This window comes from Bubalus bubalis, chromosome 1 (genome assembly GCF_019923935.1).
Source record: "Bubalus bubalis isolate 160015118507 breed Murrah chromosome 1, NDDB_SH_1, whole genome shotgun sequence".
NCBI classification, from domain to species: Eukaryota; Metazoa; Chordata; class Mammalia; order Artiodactyla; family Bovidae; genus Bubalus; species Bubalus bubalis.
In genome coordinates this window covers 184280441-184302020 of record NC_059157.1, presented here as the reverse complement: position 1 = coordinate 184302020, position 21580 = coordinate 184280441, and the positions used below count along the sequence as shown (strand labels likewise).

Here is a 21580-nt window from a genome sequence, read left to right as displayed (position 1 = left end):
TTTTTATCCCCATCACTTCATAGTGTTTGCTGAACCAACAGATACAAGACGCACTTGCTCAAACACGTTTGGACTATTCCCTCACAAACATGTATAAAAACTTGTCACGTGGTGTGAATAAAAGCTGGCACGTATATGGTGCCTGCTACATGCTAAGAACACAGGTTAACCCGTTATATCCTCCCCTATAAAGTAGGGACAAATATTTGCAGTTCACTTGCGAAGAAAACTGGCCTCAGAGGTTGTGATTTACTTAAAGTCACACACTGAATAGCCCGGCAAGGACCAGGGTTAGTCCCACTCCAGGGTCTGATCTAAACCACTATCCTAACTTCTCTATGCTGTGAAGGTCACTCTACAGCAGTAGGAACTGGAATTTTCAGTGTCCACTCTCGATGGTTAGATAACATCACGGACTCACTGGGCATGAATCTGAGCAAACTCCAGGAGACAGCAAAGGACAGGGGAGTCTGGTTTGCTGCAGTCCATAGGGTCGCAGAGTCGGACACGACTGAGCGACTGCAGAATAAACAACTCCTTGAGGGCAGTGTTTTGCTTCCTGCTGTTCTTCTTTAGAGCTCAGACAGGGCCTTGGCTAGGCGGAGTGAACGAATCCGCAGCCTAGCACAGCCTGAAGGACATTTTCCGGATCCTCGTCCGCTGCCCCAGGCTCAAATCCTACTACTGCCTTCCAAGAGTATCCTAAGTACGCATGGCTTCCCCCTCCCCCAGGTGTCGTCTAAGGGAGTGGGCCGCTGCGTTACTATGGCCCGCTTCCTCCCACCCCACTTCCTATCCGGCTAAGTCATCGCCGGCCTGGACTGCCTTCCCCAACTAGCCAGGTCGACATCCTTTGCCATGTAGTGCGTTTTCTTTCACCCTTCTGGGTTTCCCCAGGGCTGCGGCGGGGGTCTCACGGTTCTATCTTCTTCCTACTGCACTCAGCAACGTGGACTCTCCGTAACGTTTGCAGTACCCTCCGAACCGTAGAGGGTTAGTGTCCGAGGCAGCCCCCCTTCCCCGCCCCCGGTTCTCCCATCCTTTGTCTTCCCCGCATTCCTCCTCCCGTCTCCTGGCAAAGCTTCTCGGGCCAGCGTTCTACTCTTTGCAGCTAGCACGCTTTTCAGTTTTAAGGGTTTCGCGTCCTCAAAGACAGCGTTCTTTCGCGGGGGGCAAACGCACTGGCCCCAGTTGACTGTGATGTTCTTCTGACAGCCCGAAGTCGGAGACTCCGCCGCCCCTCCTGGGCCCCTGCGGCCCCGCGTCTCGCAGTTCAGTTCTGGCTGGAAAAGCTGGAACCTGTCCCCACCCCCACCCTAGCCCCCGGCGCTGCCCCCGCCCGACCTCCGCCCCCGGCGCCAGCCCAGCCGCGCAGCTCGGCCGCCGCCTCACAATGGCCGGCTGCCGCTTCACCGCGCGCAGGGATCCCAGCCACGCGCGCGCCCCTCCCCCACTCGCCGCCTCCCTGGGGCCCGACTCCTGGCGCATACAGCCTCCTCTCTGCGTCCCCTGAGGCAGAGAAGGAGGCAGGCTCACTCTTCCGGGCGGGGCCCAAACGTCGTTCGTCCCGTGTCGCAGGCGGCTCCCACAGAGGAACTACTTTTTCTCCCACGGGGGCACTACTTCGCGGAGGCGTCAGCGCTGGCGGCGCGCACGGCATGGCGGCGGCGGCGCGCCTGAGGTAGAGGGACGCCGGCCCGGTCAGGCCTCGGCGCGGCCTACACGCTTTGCTTGCCCGCTCCCGCCCCGGCCCCCGCCCGGCCATGGCGGAGCCCTCGCCCGCCCGACGCCCGGTGCCTCTCATCGAGTCGGGTAAGACGCGCGGCGCCCGCGCCCTCCCCCGGCGCCCCCGCCTGGGCCCCGGCCCCCTCCCCGCCGCCGCGGTCTCCCCGTCTCCTGACTGGTCTCCCCGTTTCTCCGCAGAACTGTACTTCCTCATCGCCCGGTACCTATCAGCCGGCCCATGTCGGAGAGCCGCCCAGGTGAGTGCGGGCCCGCGGGCGGTGGCCGCGCTCCGGGAGCCCGGGCCCCGCCGCCGCCCGGGGTCGCGGGGAGGAGGGCGTCGGGTGGACCGGGGTGCGGCACCCCCCTAACTGCGCGTCTCTTCGGCTGCAGGTGTTGGTGCAGGAGCTGGAGCAGTATCAGGTCTGTGCTTGGCGGCGTCCTCCGCGTCCCCCGCCGGCCCTGCCTGGGGGCCGCTCGCCCGGCTCCCCCGCCCCTGCCCCGCCGCCCCCCACCCCCGCACCCTTCCTGCCCTGCGCGGTGGTCAGTCGTGTGCGTCTCGGGTCTTTGCAGTTGCTGCCGAAGAGGTTGGACTGGGAGGGCAACGAGCACAACAGGAGCTACGAGGAATTGGTGAGACTTTTGACATTTCCATCCCGATGTTTCCCAGCGCCCGCCCCCCCCCTCCCCGCCCCCTTTTCGGGGCTCCCGCTGAAGGGACGAAGTGACAGAGCGGCGCTCGGAGGGGGCGGGCAGGCGGCCGGGGAGCCACGGGGACGGCGGGACTTCCCCCCGTAGGTTTTGTTTTGTTTTGGGGTGGCTGGTTTGTTTGGGCAGGAAACGGCCCCGGGGGCGGCGGGGGTAGGTGGGGGCGACCCCGTGGCCGCGGTTTGTGGCCGGGTGGGTCCCCAGGTGCGGTGCGTCTGGTGAGAGCCGGGGGCGTGCCACCCAGTCAGCGAGCTGCTCTCATCTGTGTTGCTTCGGATCCCGACTTGTAACTCGACCTCTGATTGGTCTTCCTCCATTTGCCCCTCCCAGATCCTCCAACCACTTGTTCCTAGGAATAGAAATCATGTCTCAAAGGTGGAGAGATGTTCCTCTCTTGGAACGTTTTTCTTTCTTTTTCCCTCAGCAGAGTAATAAAAATCTTGCTGCTGTGAGACTCTACCACTCCTCCAGTACTTTTGCCGCTCTAAACTGTGCTACACTTGTAGAGTAGTGCCTTAGGAAACTTATTTTTATGAATTTTTAATATTGCTCTTTGCTGTATATAACTTAAATGTAGGGCCTAAAGATGCAGTTTCTCTTGCTGGAGCACCAGTAACATGGATTACAGTTCTCTTTTCATTGTACTTTGTTATCTTTTTTAGTTGCTCTCACAGTATGTGATTTGGTTTGAGCCACTTGTTAGTCCTTAGTGACATAAAATATTTCTCAGGAAAATTTTTTTCTGACTTGTGTATTTAGGACAAAGGATTTTCGTTAGTTGCATATTCAGCGACTTGTACGTGCAAAACAGCTGAGAGAAAAAGAGCTGAGTGATGTTTTACTGTAGTTCTAACAACTGCAAGTAGAAGTAGGTGTTAATATAGAATAACATCACCATTTTAAAATTATGTAAAAGAACAGAAATAGATTTGTTACCTATATATGAAAAGTTTTTTTTAAACCTTTGTTGAAGTATAGTTAATTTACAACATAATTTACAGTTTTGAGATAATTTCTGCTGTACAGCAAAGTGATTGTTATGCATACGTACATACTTTTTCATATTCTTTTCCATTACGGTTTGTCACAGGATATTAATTATAGTTCCCTGTGCTGTACAGAAGTACCTTGTTGTTTATCCATCCCAGATACAACAGTTTGCGTCTGTGAATCCCGAATTCCCGGTCTGTCCTTCCCCCACTCCCACCTCCTCTTTGGCAACCACAAGTCTGTTCTCCGTGTTTGTGAGTCTTTATGCTTGATAGATACTGAACAGTTAAGTGTTGACACTTAAAGCTGGGTGAATGTAACAAAAGATTCTATTTTAATTGCCAGTTTTAATATTTCCCTTCTAGAGTTTTTTGAAGCAAACTCAAAGTATTTTCAAGAAAGGGAGTTGTAAAAATTCTTCATCATGGCAGAGTTTTTAATGTTTTCTTGAGTTTGACATTTTGAACCTTAAAGGGAATATTGAAAGGATGTTTTACTCCTGTTACTAGGTGCAAACAGTGTGTCCGTGAAGCAGAAAAACATAATTTTTGAAATTTTTTTTTTTAGTGAACTATGGTTGAATTACAATGTGTTAATTACTGCTGTACAGCAAAGTGACTCAGTTACACACATATATACATTCCTTTTCATATTATTTTCCATTATGGCTTCTTGCAGAATACAGATAGTTCTCTGTGCTATACAGTAGGACCTTGTTTACCCATTCTGTATGTACCAGTTTGCATCTGCTAACCCCAAACTTCCTCCAATCTAACCCTCGCCCACCGCCTCTCCCCAGCAAAGCATTATTGATAAGACGTGCAGCTATGTTACTGAGGATAAAGTTGTTTACATTTTGAAATAAGCATGATGCTATAACTACTGGGAAAGTTACATTAAAAATAGATTCATATATTTTTTGGCTTTTCCTGTTAGTACTGCTTAAAATTCTGCTTTCAGGACTTCCCTGGTGGTCCAGTGGTTAAAACTCTGTGCTTCATCTGAGATCCTTCATATGCTGCACAGTGTGGCCAAAAAAATAATAAAATTCTGCTTTAAAGTATTGGGAATCTTGCTCTGTGATATGCCCTGTGATGTGGCTGTAACATATGCTTTCTCATTGCCTGGGTGATTTGTCTGGTGAGGAGCCTCTGCCTCCTTTACCTTCCTCCTGCCTCCTTTCCCAGCACTAAGTGGTAGACAGGGAGCTTTCTGTGTAGAGAATTATTCTTTTGTCAGGGGTATGTGAGTAGCTTCTAGTTCTCCAAACTCTTTTTCTCTTAAAAAATATATATTTTTAAGTATTCCAGGTGGCACTAGTGGTGAAGAACACTCCTGCCAATGTGGGTTTGAGCCCTGGGTCAGGAAGATCCCCTGGAGGAGGGCATGGCAACCCGCTCCAGTATTCTTGCCTGGAGAATCCCAGACAGAGGAGCCTGGCAGGCTACAGTCCTTATGGTTCAAAAAGAGTCAGACATGACTGAAGCGACTTAGCAGGGACACATTCAAATATACACAAATGATAACAATGTAACGAGTTTCTGTATTATAAATTCATTACCAGTTTGCTATTTTTTTCAATATTTGCCTTGAATTGGGCTTCAGACAAGGTTCATGGGTCATGCTGAAATGATCTTAAATCTTTCTATCTTGCATAGTTCCCCCCCCCCCGCCCCCCCGTGCTGTAGATCTACTGAAGATACTTGAGTTATTCTGTAGAATATTTCACATTTTGGTTTTGTCTGATTCCATATAAATGTTGTTTGTTTCTGTATGTTGTTTATTCCTTTTTCTCAGTAGTTCTGATTCTTGGATCACAACCATCTGGAAAGCTTTGTAAAATCTGCCCAGGCTGTGCCCCAGACCACTTAAATCAGAGTCTTTGTGGTGGGACTGACTGCACATCACTATTATTTTAAAACCTTTCAAGTGATTCTAGTATCAATGTCTGCACAGCTGCAGTTTATCTTAGACTTGTGACTGTGCTATTAGTCCAGCTTGTGCTTTGGAAGCAAGAATATTTTTGGTATTTTCTTAGGAAAATTGAAACTAGTTATCGCTCAATACCAACTCTGCATTAGCAGTTGAGCCTGTGAATTTTTATGTAATTTTTATGAGTTTTGGTGGTAAAGAAAGGGGAAGAATGAAATAGAAGTATAGAATTGGGCATGAGAATTGGAAAGGTTTGTAAAGGAGGGGTGTATTTGAAAAGGAGAGAGAGATTTGGTATACTTTGTAATTGAGTGACATGATTAATTTTTGTAGGCCAGTCTCTTCCTTAAGCAGGGGAAAAAAAATGAAGATTCTTAAATTGTAGACTATCATTAGGGGGTTTATTATCATTCACTGTTTTTTATTTGTTTGGTCATGTTTGAGTAGACCTTTTGTGTAAGGAGAACAGAGTTATTTGTATTGAAATCAGTATTTGGTTTATTAGAATTGGAAGTAGTCATTTTTCTTAAACCTTTAAGTTCATTTACAAATCTTATAAATCTAGTAATATGTAGAAACCAGTATATTTATTTTTACATTCTGATTAGTGTTTGATTTGTCATGCGAATTTAATCTTAAAATATTTCACACCACTTAAAAAATATTAACACCACTTAATTAAATTTCCTTAGGGATTTCCACACTATATTTACAATGATGGTTTTAATCTGTAGAAGCCTCTATATGGCACATTTAGATCTAAGCATAATCTTTCTAATAATTTAAGTGTTGTAAATATATTTTAAATTTATCATAGATTATTATTTTTTACTCTTTCAAACATTAAAAATAGTTCAGTAAGTACAACATTTGTTAGTATATCAGAATAACTGTGATTTGTAAAAATATATCTCTGCTTCTTTTCTTCACTTCTACTTATTTGTCAACATTCCTCAGTTTACGAATTCACTCTTCAAATCAAGGGGAGAGTGGTATAACCATCTTGAGCTTTTTACTGGATTGAGGACTCAGGTTATGTTAGAAAATTCTAACCCAAGATGTGAAATTCAGGTGCACCGCCAGATAGACTCTATTGGAGTCTAAAGTTGAAACTTTTTTCTTTTTTTTATAGCAAGACCATTTACTCATTTGAAACAAAACTCCCAGGACTTCCCTGGCAGTGGTTAAGACTCTGTGCTTCCACTGCAGGGGTCACGGGTTCCAACTGAGATCCTGTATGCTGTGCCAAACAGCCAAAAAATGAATAACTAAAATGATACAACTATGTATTCCAAATCTATATTGCAACTAGTCACATTACTTTTTTTTTTTTTTTTTTTTTGCTCATTGTGGATTCTAAAGACCCTTTATCCTGAGTGCAGCCTTTTTTTCCCCTCCCCATATGGATTCTGCATTTTCTTTGTACTTGACTGTAGAGATCTGTCCTTCTGTAGGCATTTCATTGATACCATTTGGGAATACCTAATGATCATAACAGTGTGATAAGCTGCAGTCTAGCAATAGGACAGTGTTAAGTTAAAGATTTGGGCTGTAATCCTGCCTTTCTAGTTTACTACATTTTCTTGTTCATTTGCTAAGTTGTGTCTGACTCTTTGCGACCCCATGAACTGCAACATTCCAGCCTTCCCTGTCCTCCAGTGTCTTCTGGAGTTTGCTCAAGTTCTTGTCCACTGAGTGAGTGATGCTATGCAACCATTTCATCCTCTATTGTCTGCTTTTTCTCCTGCCCTCAATCTTTGCCAGCATCATGATCTTTTCCAGTGAGTAGGCCCTTTGCATCAGGTGGCCAAGGTATTGGAGCTTCAGCACCAGTCCTTCCAATGAATGTTCAGGGTTGATTTCCTTTAGGATTGACTGGCTTCATCTCCTTGCAGTCCAAGGGACTCTCAAGAGTCTTCTTCAGCACTACAGTTCGAAAGCATTAATTCTTCGGTGCTCAGCTTTCTTTATGGTCCAACTCTCACATCCATACATGACTACTGTAAAAACCATAGCTTTGACACATGTAATCTCAGGCGAGTTATTTAATCTCTACCTCAGTTCTTTGATCTGTATAACAATAAAAAGTGTTGTAAAAATACTGAAAAAAATGATTTTGCTGTGCTGGGCACACAGTAGTAATCAGTAGTATTTATGAGTGATAACATTGATGGGACATTTAAGTCATATTGTGTAGACTTCCCCTTCACCTAATTTATATTTGTAGTGTTTTGTGAAATAACAAAATACAGTCTATGTGAGCTCTAATACGTGGGCTTATGATACTTGGTTTTTACCCTTATGGATGACCACAAAGTAGGATGGAGAATGGCAGTCTCTCTAGCTTAGTGCCAAATTATGGTAGTGGTGCTGCTGTCTGAGCCACTTAGCCTTGGCTGTGCTACTTTTTTCTTTGGTCTCCACAACTTATTTTGATATTTCTTTTAATGAAAGTTTGTTGACAATGATTTTAGTTTTCCTTTTTGGTTTGAAAACTTGTTTTGATTTTATTAAATGCATTTTTTTTTTAAGCTGTGAAATTCTGGTTGCTTAGTTCTGTTTTTTTTCTTTCAGCACATTAGTATTGAAAAGCCGTCGGTCTTACTGTTTCTTCTTTTAAGTTGTGTGTGTGTGTGTGTTTAATTAATTAATTTGGCTGTGTTGAGTCTTAGTTGTGACACCTGGGCTTAGTTGCTTTGAGGCATTTGAGCCGGTGTCTCTTGCATTGTAAGGTGAATTCTTAACCACTGGACCACCGGGGAAGTCCCAATATAATGTTTTTTTTTTCGCTATGGTTGCTTTTCAAGATTTTCATTTTGTCTTTAATTTTCAGAAGGTTTATGTGATATACTATAGTCATTATCACTCTATAACAAATTATCTGAAACTTAATGAATTAAAACAGCACAAATTTATTAATTTATTTATCTATTTATTTATTTCTATTTGGCCATGCCACACAGAATGTGGGATCTTATTTGCCCAACCAGGGAAGGAACCCATGCCCCCTGCATTGGAAGCACTGAGTCTTAATCACTGGACCACCAGGGAATTCCCACAGATTTACTGTCTCACAGTTTGTCAGAAATCCAGGCACAACTGAGCTGACTCCTCTGTCTTCGTCTCTCAAGGTTGCACTCAAAGCGTTGCCCAGAGCTGGCGTTTGCACTGAAAGCTTGACTGTGGAAGGAACTGCTTCCACATTCACATGTTTTTTGGCTGGTTCAGTCCCTAGAGTTGACTGTTGGGCTGAGAGCCTTGACTCGATTCCTGGTTGGCTCTTGGCTGCCCTCAGCTCCATACTAATCTCTCCAACCTAGCAACTTGCATTGTCGGAAGATGAAAGCTGACGAGGCGGTAGCCTGCAGGCAAGACAGAAGTCACACTCTTTTGTAAGCTAGTAATGGGTATGTTACCCAGTGTTAGTGCTCTTTGGTTAGAAATAAGCTACTCATGGGGAGGGGACTCACAAGTCTGTGAGTATCAGAAGGTGGAGATATTGGAGTCCATGTCAGAAACTGCCTAGCACATGTGCCTAGGTGAATTTTTTTGGCACTTTAAGGTTCTCTGAGCTTCTTAAACCTGTAGGATATCAAGTAGTTCAATGAATAGCTTAAAAGTCCCATGTAGAAAGGATGGAAGCATGGGGCAGAGTAAGTATTTTGAGGAGATAATGGCTGAACGTTTTCCAACATCTTGGCCAGCTCTAGGTCTGCTGCTGTTGGCCACTCCCTCTCTTGACCCTGGGTCTCATGTTTTGTTTTGATGTGTTTTTCATTATCTTTTGAAGTATAGTGGGCCTTTTTACATTAAAAGAGTAGTTTAGTCAGTCAGTCTCCGTAAAGAAGGTAACTTGGACTTTCCTAGTGGTCCAGTGGTTAAGAGTCTGTGTTTCCATTGCATAGGGCAAGAGTTTGATCCCTGGTTGGGGAACTAAGATCCCACATGCTTTCAGATGTGGTCAAAAAAAAAAAAAAAAAAAAAAAAAAGATGTGCTTCTCACCCCCTGCCCCCCCCCCCCAAACTATTAGTGTGGGGTTGGGTCAATCTAATTTGTATCTGATCATCTCTGACCTTTTGTGTGACTTTAATTGTATTCATTTAATAACTGGCTCACATTTTTTGAGGGTGGGATTAAGACTTTTTCAGCCGATTTTGAAATTTGGGCCCTAGTGAGATTCTTGGGAGGTCATACTTTATGGCCCAGTTGCCAGCTTTCCAGACTTCGTAAGATCGTGTACTGTTTTATATTCCAGCTGCCTACTTTTTGTTTGATGAAGAGTTCTCTTTGTTCTCCAGTCCAGCCATTGGCTTTCTACCTTGAACTATCCCTACCCTTAGGAGGTTTCTCTCCCAGCTGCTCTGCATCCAGTTTTTGGCCCTGTGTAATTGGTGAAGGCCTATGGAAGGGAATGGGAGTGGGTGCCACTTACTCTGAGGAAGCTCCTTAGCATTCTCATCACTTGTGCGAGTCTGCAGGCAGCTGTTTAAAGGTTTGGCAGATTTTTTCTTTTTCTTGTCTGTGTCAGTTCTTCCTGCCTGTCTGCTAAGGGATGAAAACAGCTGAAGTCTTGTTTTCTATTCACAGAAGGGCTTATCAGTTTCTGGGGTGTAGTTAACTTAGATTGGTTTCCTTAGCTCTGTGAAGGGGAGATATTGATAAAAGTTATTTTAAAGATAATCCAGCTTGTTCTCGCCTAAAAAAAATTATTTTTGGTTGCACTGGGTCTTCGTTGCTGAATAAGGGCTTTAGTGTGGTGCTTGGGCTTCTCATTGAGGTGGCTTCTCTTGTTGCAGGACATGAGTTGTAGGCACGCAGGCTCAGTAGTTGTCGCGCACAGGCTTCATTGTTTGGAAGCATGTGGAATATTCCCAGACCAGGGATCAAACCCATGTCCCCTGCATTGGTAGGCGGATTCTTAGCCTCTGGACCACCAGGGAAGTCCCAGCTTATTCTCATTTTTAAGATGAGAATTAGTTGGGAGGTGTAGTAAGCTAGTGTATACAAAGTTCTTACAACAGTGTCAGATAATAATCACTGTGTAAGTATTAGCTGTTATTAATGTAATAAATTAGTCAAAGCCTTTAAATACTTAGACATGTACATTGTAAATATACATTATTTCCTCTTGTTATTTTTGTTAATGTGGAATCTGAAGTCCTAGTGAGTACTTTGTCCAGCTTTCCCATAACTAGCTAGATGTAGAGTTAGAACTGTTAACCGTATTTCCTGTGGATCTGGAGAGTCCCTGACCCCCTTTTTTCTGGTATCTGTTAGTTAAATTGTCATTGGTTTACTTGAGGCCAGATTCTAGATGGAGAGACCTTTGCCTGAGAAAGACCTTGTGGTAGAGCCTCAATTTAAAGCCTTAAAATTTGCCCTTATTTTTATGTAAATATTTGAAGATATTGGTAGTGACCTTTCTATAGGTATTTACAAACTGGTATGTAATTAGTTCATTAGCTTTTCTGTGTGAACTGTGACTAAAAATTGGCCTAATGTTAAAGCTTGCTTACTTTCATTGTAGAATATTTAGAAAATGCAAAAGCAAAGAGAAAATGAAAAAAATCACTAAAATGAGAAGTGTTTATTTTTCTTTATGCATATAATCTAACAAAACTGGGGTAAAAAAAATTAATTCCTTGCCATTTCTCTGGAAAATTTTACCTAACTATTTGCTTCTTGGACGTTTGGTTTCCAGGTTTTTCTGTTAGTGATTCTGCGAATATCAAAATGAGATTTATATATCTATGTATTTATTTATCTATGTACATAATTGTCCCTTGTAATAAATTTCTAGAAATTTAATCATTGAGTAAAATGGTTTACTGACTTCCCTGATGGCTCCGCTGATAGAGAGTCCACCTGCAATGTGGGAGACCTGGGTTTGATCCCTGGGTTGGGAAGATCCCCTGGAGAAGGGAACGGCAACCCACTCAAGTATTCTGGCCTGGAGAATTCCATGGACTGTATAGTACATGTGATCACAAAGAGTCAGATATGACTGAGTGACTTTCACTTCACAAAATGGTTTGTATTTTATAATGTTTGATTTGTTCTCCTTAGGTCTGTTCCTGTTTAAACTTTCGACTATTGTATGCAGTAATACACTGATTTCATACCCACATAACCTTTTTTATCTCTGTTAATTTGATGGATAAAATAGTACTCATGGTTAAGGTTTGAGGCATTTTTTGCCAAGTACTGCACAGAAGAGCTTTAACCTTTGCGTTTTCTCTCTTAGTTTTCTCAGCAACCCTATTACCTTACATGTATCATGATTTCCTGTTTGAAATGAACTTGGAAGAGACAAGTAACTTGGATGAGGTTATGTTTATTTGGGCTGTATGCTGCACTTTGTATGTTGACTATTCATTCAGTAATGTGTGGTGCATTTATGCAATAAATAAATATCTGCCATGTTCAGAGTTCTGGGGATACCAGTCTGGAGGAGATGGACAAGGCTCCTACATTTTTGGAGCTGGCCCCTTGGGGTGTAACTGACCAGGAGCCAGCAGTCCAGTTACTGTAATACAAATTAAGACCAGTGATGGGGATTGGGAAGGGAGGGTGAAAGGAGATACCTGATATTTAAGGAATGGTGAGGGAGACCTTTTTTTGATGGGATAACATTTGACCTGAAGGATGAAAAGGAGCCAGCTATGTGAAGATCAGAAGAAAGTGTGGTCACCGTCAGCCTTAAAAACCTGCCTAATCTCTGACCCAGTAGTTAAATGTCTAGGATTTTTTTTAAAAGAAGTGAGTTTATTGGCTGTTGGTAATCATCTTTTTTGAATTGCCTTTTTATATCTTTTATCTGCTTTTCTACTACTGTCTTACTGTTTTGTAAGTATTCTCCATATATATATAAGAAAAAAAATATAAATGGATATATAATATATATCACTCATATATATATATATAGGTTATTCTTTAGTCTGTCATTTGTTCTGAATTCCTTTTTCCAGTTTGCAGGTTGCTTTTTAGTTTTCTTTGGGGGTTTTTCTTTCTTTTTGGTGGTTCAAGATTTTTAATATTTTGCATCTCTTAATCTTTATTTTGCCTTTATGGTTGTCCTTAAAGCCTTTCTGTACAATAAAATTATAAAGGCAATATTATATATCCATTTATATTTTTTCCTATGGCATTTATAATTTCTTTTTTAATGTCTTTATGTAGAGTGTATTTTAGCATTTGGTTAATATGATATATTTGAGTCTATAGCCTTTTCCAGTTTGTCAGTCAGTTGAGTACCATCTGAGTCATCTTTGTAGAGAACACAGTCATCATTATTTTCTAAGTTCTTTCTGACTTTCCTCCATGATCTCTTTCTGTTCCTCTGGCATTCTGTACTGTTTTAATGAAGATGATCATTACATACTAGGGAATTGGCTCTGAACTGTAATTTAACCAACAGCTGTGAAGCCATAGGTTCTTTCTGGCTTTTTATTTGGGAATTAATATTTCCGTTTTGAGTGTTTAATTGCATTTTCCTAGTATTTCAGACATTTCTGGGCTTAGCAGCTGAACCTTTACATTTCCATCAACTACATTTCTTTTATATGACTGTAAACTCTTGATTTATGTTTGTATTGTATTTTATGAATTTGTTTTAAAGATGTAGCTAATATGAATAGGTTTTATTTCTTTTGATCATTTGAAATAGGTACAGACTTCTGGGTGAAATAATGAGCTCAGACTGACTAGGAGATGTTTTGCCTTAATGTTGAAATCTATGGTCTTTACTATGTACATGTGACTGAAATTATTTGACCAAGAACTTTTATTATTTCGTATCTTCTGTAGGCTGTAGCTTTTGTAAAATTCATGCATTTAAAGTGCACCTGTATTGGGAGTTCCCTGGTTGTCCAGTGATGAGGACTCTGCGCTTCCACTGTAAGGGTCACAGGTTGGATCTCTGGTTGGGGAACTAAGATTCTACAAGCTTTGTGGCCAAAAAAAAAATGTGCCGGTATCTTCTGTTTTATTGGTTTGGCCAAAAATTGCCTTTGGTTTTTAAGTAAAAATAAGACATGGTTTTTCGTTTTCACTGAGAACTTGATTGAGCATTGTCACCATTTTGTTCCACTACCTTCTATCTTTTTTTAGGCAACTTCATAGTTCCATCTTCCTTGATTTTTTTTTTAATCTTTTTGAGCAAAGAACTATTCCAGGGGCCTTTTATAGTCTTCCAGGGAATTGAATTGTTTTTTCATTAAGAGAATTTTGAAAAGATCATCCAAAGATGCAGTGTCTGAATATAGCAGACGAATCAGAGCTTCCCAGCCAAGCTATAACAGTTTTTGTCTGGTCATCAAAGAAACATGGGTCTTGTTTTATCATGATGGAAGATGGTTCATTTTTTTGTTGTTTAATTCCAGATGTTTTTCATTGAACACTGCTTTCAGTTGGTCTAATCAGAACTAATCATTAGGTTTTCTGGAAGGAGCTCATAATAGAGGACTCCCTTCCAGTCTCACCATGTACACAGCATCACCTTCTTTGGGTGAAGACCAGCCTTTGATGAGGTTGGTGGTGGTTCGTTTTGCTTGCCCCGTAATCTCTTCCATTTCACATGATTGCAAAATATCCACTTTTCATCACTTGTCACAATTTGCTTTAAAAAACAACTTTTCATATGTTTAAGTAGGGATTCGCATGCAGCAATGCAGTCAAGAAGGTTTTCTTAGCTTTTGTGGCACCCAAATATGAAAGCAATGAACATGACCAACTGGGTGCAAATGATTTTCAGCACTTGGTTTGGATATTTTAAATTTTTATTTATTTAATTTTGGTTGTACTGGGTCTTCATTGCTACTCTAGGACTTTCTCTAGTTGTGGTGAGTGGAGGCTGTTCTTCACTGTGGTATGCAGGCTTTTTATTGAGGTGGCTTTTCTTGTTGCAGAGCACAGGATCTAGGTGTTTGGGCTTCAATAGTTGTGGCACCCAGGTTCAATAGTTGAGGCTGTAGAGTGCAAGCTCAGAAGTTATGGCTCATAGGCTTACTTGCTCCACAGCATGTGAAATCTTCCTGGACCAGGGATCAAAGCCATATCCCCTGCATTGGCAGGCAGATTCTTTTCCACTGTGCTACTGGGGAAGTCTTGATTTGGATATTTTCAGTATGTTGGCTGACTCCCTCATGGTATAATTATTCTCAATGTCTCACTTTGATCGCTATCAGCTTCAGCTGGTCTGCCTGACCATGGAGCATCATCCAGTGAGAAACCTCCAGCACAAAACTTCACAAACCACTTTTGACACGTTTGGGATCAGTCACAGCACCTTCTCCATACACTGCACAAGTCTTTTGTGTTGGGTTTTTACTTTTTTTAAATAATAAAGCATAACATGCCAAAAATGTTGCTTTTCCCCCTATCTTCAACTTTAAAATGGCTACACAAAAATTCACCAATTTCAGTAAGTTTTTTTTTTTTTTTAATGCATGCTGATATGACAACTGTCACAAGACAATCTTAACAAAATTACTTCGAATGAAGTTAAGACAACTAAGTGCTACTAGAGCCATTGTAACTGGGAAAATGAGTGAACGTTTTGGCCAACCCAATGCTACATCTTGTTAAACATTTTTAAAAAATGAAGTTTTTTGGGGGGGAGAATATTTATCTCTTCGTTAAGTTCCATATAGAATTTAGACTTTAATAAGTCCATGTTTTGGTCATACTCAGCTTAGAAAATTCTGTTATTTTGATTTGATATAGAAGAAATCTCAAGATGGGGCTTCCCAGATGATGCTGGCACTAGTGTTAAAGAACCCGCCTGCTAATGCAGGAGACTTAAGGGATGCTAGATCTCCTGGAGGAGGGCTTGGCTACTTGCTCCAGTATTCTTGCCTGGAGAATCCCATGGACAGAGGAGCCTGGCAGGCTACAGTTCATGGGGTTGCACAGAGTCAGACAAGACTGATGCACACAAATCTCAAGATGCTTCAGAAGTCAGCTGATTTATGGATAAAGTTCCTGAGAATTTTGCTTTCTGTATTTTACTCTTGTCAGATGATCTGATGATAGGTCTAGAAACAGCAAGAGAACTCTCTTATCAAGAAAATCAGAAATCTTACGGGAATTCCCTGACAGTCCAGTGGTTAGGACTTTCACTGCCAGGGCCAGGGTTCTATCCCAAACAAGCAGACAATATCAGAAATGTTAGATTTTTTTCCTCCTGAATAGTTTGTAATTTGAAAAAGCTGAAGTGGTCTAGAAAGAGGGATCATTGTTTTGCTAAGGGAGGATGAAAATGGTACTAATAGAACTGCATAGAAATCCTAGCTAAGGCTGTATCTCTGTTTAACATAGCTACTGCTGCTGCTAAGTCACTTCAGTCATGTCTGACTCTGTGTGACCCCGTAGACGGAAGCCCACCAGGCTCCCCTGTCCCTGGGATTCTCCAGGCAAGAGTACTAGAGTGGGTTGCCATTTCCTTCTCCAATGCATGAAAGTGAAAAGTGAAAGTGAAGTCGCTCAGTCGTGTCCGACCCTCAGCGACCCCATGGACTGCAGCCTTCCAGGCTCCTCCATCCATGGGATTCTCCAGGCAAGAGTACTGGAGTGGGATGCCATTGCCTTCTCGGGTTTAACATAGCAGTCAGCATTAATAGCATTTTCTAGGCAAGCCTGGCTTGATTGAGATGGTTGGTGGGTTACTTTGTTACAGATACTCAGATTGGGAAACATGCTGTTAGGATTGGTGAGATTGCATGTGGCACAATAGTTTTATCTGATCAATACATTTGCTGAGAAGCAGTGGCTTAAGTAACAATAAAGATCTACAATGGTTTCCTACATGTCTATAAATAGAATTGATGCAGGGGTCTAATGGCGTCACTAGAGTCAGTCTTTGCCTTTCTTTTTTGGCAGCCTTGCTGTTTTGGTCTTTTTACCTCAGACTCTTAGTTTTTACGTTGCTGGATGGTTTTTTGCAGTTCTTACCATCATACCCTAGAAATGCTGGGAGGGAAGAATTCTTTCTTCCTGTGACTATTTTATTAGGGAGGAGAATTTTTCCAGGAATGTTCCCTTGCCTCAGGAGATGTCTTCTCAGTTTCATTGGCCAGAACTAGATCATGTGGTCTCTTGGTTATGAAAGAAACTGGAAAAGTGAGGTAATGCTGAAGTGGGGAGGTGATGGCTGTTGGGTAAGCAAGCGGTCACTGCTCTGAGAAGCTAGAGCTAGTTAACTTTCTGTAATTAAAACGCATTAAAGTGCTTTTACATGAAGCTCTCACACCAGCACTAGAACATTTCTCTGTGTAGGTCCTTTTGTCTATACTGTTAAGCTCTTTTATCCTCTTATTTCTTAGGGGAATATTTTGCCATTGATACTAAATTTGCACATTTTATTTATTTATTTTTTTAAAATTTGCACATTTTAAATAAAGAACGTCTGTCATCAGAAGCTGAGGAGAATTTAAGGAAGACACCAAATTTTGTATTTTGTGTAAAAGGCAGTGCTTTCTGTCACTTCTTGTGTTTCATTGCTGTACTGTAATTTTCATTGTTACAGGAGTTATGGTAGTTTACTTACACATTTTCCATTGCAAAATTTCTGGATGTAGTTTAAGATACTTTGAGGGAAAGGTAAAGGTCAGACAGGTACATCTTTAAGATATTAAATATTCATCTTAGATCCTGGTTAGATTACAGCATCCCAAACTTTATAGAACAAGCTACTTTCCCCCATAATTTTCCAATTAGGTTATCTAGACTTTACTCCCACTTTCTGTAACTGCTACCCAGGGCTTGAAAGGGGCTCATGATCACTATGACCAGAACTTGGTGATAATGACACAGTGATTCTAGGGTTGTGGCTGATAAACTTCCTGAAACTGAATATGGCTACAGTGAACAAGAGGGTCGAGGGATTGGCTGTTTGGCCACTGAAAGGATTTAGCTTCTGGCCTGACTCCTGAGAGCCTTGTATAACTGACATACTGACTGAAGCTCTTGTTAGAAACTGTTACTAATGCTCCTATCTAGGACTTGAAAATATTAAAGGAAAATTACCTATTTATTACTTATATTAATTTTTGTCAAAATGATATTTTTTAAAGTTCAGGACTGGTTTTTCTTTTTCTTTCTTTTTTTTTTTTTTTTTGGTCTATATTGGTACTAGGACTATATTATTTTTCAGATACATCTTATTTTGTACAAGAAGAGGAAGTCCCCCCCACCCCAGATCTCTGATTTTTATCATTATTATTATTTAGATTTGGTTACGTTAGAATCCTCAGAAAAAATGCAGAGAATCTGTAATTCTCTTCATGGGAATTAATAGCCGCCATATGGAGTCCATATTCCTATAAGGACTTTATCTAGATCCACTTATCTGTGTTGAAGCTTCCTATTATTTTAATGATCAGTTTTATTGCTGCTTCAATACAGGCAGTCTTTTATTGCATGTTTGTAAAGCTCTCTTTCCATATCACTTGAGAGAAAATAAGATTCTACCACTGGGAAACAATCTGTTTAAAATTTTCTATCCATACCTTTTCTCTGGAGAGTTTTTTTTTTTATCCTTAGCTTTTATAGCTGATCTTCAAAAACAAGTCTCCATTCAACTCAGATAGAGTTGGTTGTGTATATAGTTAGGAGTTCTCTGTGCACCTAATGGGCTACCCTGGTGGCTCAGAAGGTAAAGAATCTACTTGAAATGCAGAAGACTGGGTTTGATTTTTGGGTCAGGAAGATTCCCTGGAGAAGGAAATGGCAACTCACTCCAGTATTCTTGCCTGGAAAATGCCATGGACAGAGGAGCGTGGTGGTCTGCAGACCATGGGGTCACAAGTAGCTGGATGGGACTGAGAGACTAACACACACATCCACCTAAATAGTGGAAAACTCAAAGAGAACTATTAGAGAAGTGTGATTTTTCCACGTTATGGAAGTCATGTTGCCATTTCCCAAAGTTATTTATCTTATATATTTAATCCATAGGATATTTTATCCTTATGTTGTTCACCTCACTCAGTACAATTGCTTTAATAGGGGTTTTGTTTTCAGGTTTTCTTTACTGACAAGGTCTTAGATCTTTGATTTTCTTGATCCTGTTGGAATTACCTTCTAGTTTCACCTGTCTTCCTCTCCACTCTTATGATGAGCTAATTATCTGCAACAGTTCTTGAACTTGTACATACTGACACTTCGCAGCAGAGTGCCAAGTGATATCTTGGCACTAAAAAAAGTGAATGCTTTTTTGAGGTCTGACTGAGCTCTGATAATATCTTTTGAGTTTTGCCTTGGAATATCTATTATGGTGGGAAATGTTAGGTCAGGTTGGAAAATTAGAGATGTCACCAGGGTTTATGAACAAAAACTTTATTTTGAATCCAAGTTTATTTTACATTTGAATTCATGATTCAGAGCCAAAAGAGATTTATTAATAGAACTTGGTTTCAAATTTTTTTGGAATGGGATTTCTCAAGGAATTTGGAAATAATGTGGAGCATTGTTGGTATCAGAATGGCATGGGGAATATTTTTGGTATTAATGGAAGAGAGCAGAGATACTGTGTGTCTTGAATGTTGGGACAGTCCTGACAGTGATGTTTTGTCAGAATTCCTCAATGCGATTGAGGAGCCCATGGGATGAAGTGTTAAAATGTATGCCAAATCATATCAGGTAACATTAGGTGTTTTTTTTTTTTTTTTTTTAAGATATAATTGACAGAATAAACTGCATATAAAATGTTTGAGTGATAGATTTAGATGCGTTACACCATGAACCCATCACCATAGTGAACATCCTTCTTACACTCAAAGGTTTCCTCTTCATAATTCCTCCTGCTTCTCTCCCAGCCCCCAGTAACCTGTGACTTGCTTTCTGTAACTATAAGTTAATTTGCATTTTCTGGAGTTTTATATAAATGGAATCATAAAGGATGTGCCCTTTTTCTGGCTTCTTTCCACAGTTATTTTGAGATTCACCCATTAATTTGTGTTACTAAATTTCCTTATTGCTGAGTAGTATTCCATTGTACAGACACAGTAATGTGTCTGGTCATTCACCTGTTAATAGACGTTTGAATTGTGTTCACTTCCGGGCTCTTGAGAAGAAAGCTGTTCAAGAACATTCATGTGCAAACCTTTATGTGAACATATGCTTCCTTTTTTCTTGTGTAAACACCTATGAGTATTATAGCAGGATAAAATGGTTATGTATGTGTTACTATTAAAGACACTACCTCACTGTTTTCCAAAGTGATTGTACTGTTTGCCCTTTCTACCAGCAGTTTCTCTACATTCTTGTGATCTTGGTCTGGTCAGGTTTTTAAATTTTAGCTTTTTTATGATATCTCATTATGGTTTTAATTTGTGTTTCATCTGTTACCAGTGATGTTGAGCATCTTTTCATGTGTTTGTTTGCCATCTGTATGTCTTCTTTGGTGAGGTATCTAGTCAAATCATTCTTAAAAATTAGGTTTTTAAAAATTTATTGTCTTGATAGTTCTTTATCTATTCTGGATATGAGTCCTTTATCAGATACATAGTTTGCCAGTATTTTCTTTCAGCCTATGGTTGTCTTTTCATCCTCTTAACAATACCTACTGAAGTTGTTTTGGTGAAGTATACTTGATTGACCTGTTCTTTTGTGGATTTTGTTTTTGGTGTCATTTTAGAAATCTTTGCCTAATGTCAGGTCATAAAGATTTTTTTCTAAAGTTTTCTTTTATAGATTTTAAAGTTTTAGATGATAACATTTAGATCTGTGATGTATCTTGAGATAATTTTTGTTTATGGTGTCATGTACATATTAAAGTTAATTACCTGGTGGCTCAGATGGTAAAGAATCTGCCTCCAATGCGAAGACCCAGGTTTGATCCCTGGTTTGGGAAGATCCCCTGGAGAAGGGAATGGCTACCCACAGTATTCTTGCTTGGAGAATTCCATGAACAGTGGAGCCTGGTGGGCTACAAACTCTGGGGTTGGAAAGAGTTGGACATGACTGAGCAATTAACACTTTCACTTTAATTATTATTATAATTATTTAGACAAATGGATATTCCCTTGTTTTGACACCAGTTTTGAAAAGATTTATCTTCTTTTTTGCACCTTTGCTAAAAATCAGTTCTTATATAACAGGTCCTGAAATCAGGTGGTTAGTTCTCAACTTTGCTTTTTTTCAAAGCTGCTTTGGCTTTTCTAAGCTGTTTGCTATACATTTTAGAATAAAATTTTCAATTTCTAACAACAACAAAAAAAGCCTACTGGGATTTTGGTTGGGATGGCTTTGAATCTGTAGATTAATTTACTGCTTATTTTGTTTTTTAATTTCTCTGAGCAGCATTTTGTAGTTTTCTTTGTATATGTTTCTCACATGTTTCGTCAAACTTGTCCCTAAGTATTTGTTTTTTGAAACTCTTGTAAAAAATGTTGTTTTCAAAATTGCTCTCCAATCAGGTCTTGTCCAATAAGCATGTGGCTCCTGACCATCTGTTGCAAATCTGCCAACGCATCGGTCCCATGCTGGATAAAGAGATCCCACCCAGCATTTCAAGAGTCACTTCTTTACTTGGGGCAGGAAGGCAGTCTTTGCTACGTACAGCAAAAGGTACCTTAATTTGAAGAAGTGTTCTGCTTTGTATTACTAGCTTAATAATTACTATAATTGTGAAGTAATGTAAGCATTGTGGAAGAAAGGTGATATGTAACTAAAAACCATGCTGTGGACTATAAAATTATCTGCATTTAGCCTAGGCATTGATTTCTATTACGTCAGTGTTTAATGGGTCCTTCTGCATTTAAAAAATGATAAAGGTATAGATGTTAAGCTCAAAAGCTTGAATTTATTCTGAGATGTGTTTGAGGTTTTATCAATGTGAGTTCTTAATTTTCCATTTTGTAGCTCACTTATAACTTCATTGAATGTAATTGTATGTGTCTAATAAACTCTTTAAATGCTAGAAGTATTTCATTTGATATTTAGATTCTGCAAGCCCTTTGTTATAAGGGGAAGTGATTTTCTAAATTTGGTAGCATTTTGAAAATGAGTACCAAAAATGTACAATTGCATGGTTCTTTTTCCACCAATTTAATTTTTTGCGAAATTATGTGGTAGCAAAATGTTTGGAATTGCTGTTTTTCTGTTAGCTTGGTATAAATCACTTAGACTGAGTATATGTATGTGATACAATCTATGTATACAACGTGGCTTAACCGCTAATGGGCAAGAATGTTGGCTCTTCTGATCCTGAGTATCCGTCACGTTCAT

General features: G+C 40.6%; 1 protein-coding gene across 1 annotated transcript in view; it reads left to right on the top strand.

Moving 5' to 3' along the window:
* The first annotated feature begins 1615 nt into the window (after positions 1 to 1615).
* Positions 1616 to 21580, top strand: part of BRWD1 (bromodomain and WD repeat domain containing 1) — a 124961-nt gene continuing 104996 nt past the window's right edge. The window contains exons 1-5 of the mRNA XM_025291967.3: positions 1616 to 1812; positions 1924 to 1982; positions 2116 to 2145; positions 2296 to 2355; positions 20770 to 20920. Of these exons, the coding sequence (XP_025147752.1) occupies positions 1764 to 1812; positions 1924 to 1982; positions 2116 to 2145; positions 2296 to 2355; positions 20770 to 20920 (349 nt within the window). The 5' untranslated portion in view covers positions 1616 to 1763. The remainder of the gene's footprint in view (positions 1813 to 1923; positions 1983 to 2115; positions 2146 to 2295; positions 2356 to 20769; positions 20921 to 21580) is intronic.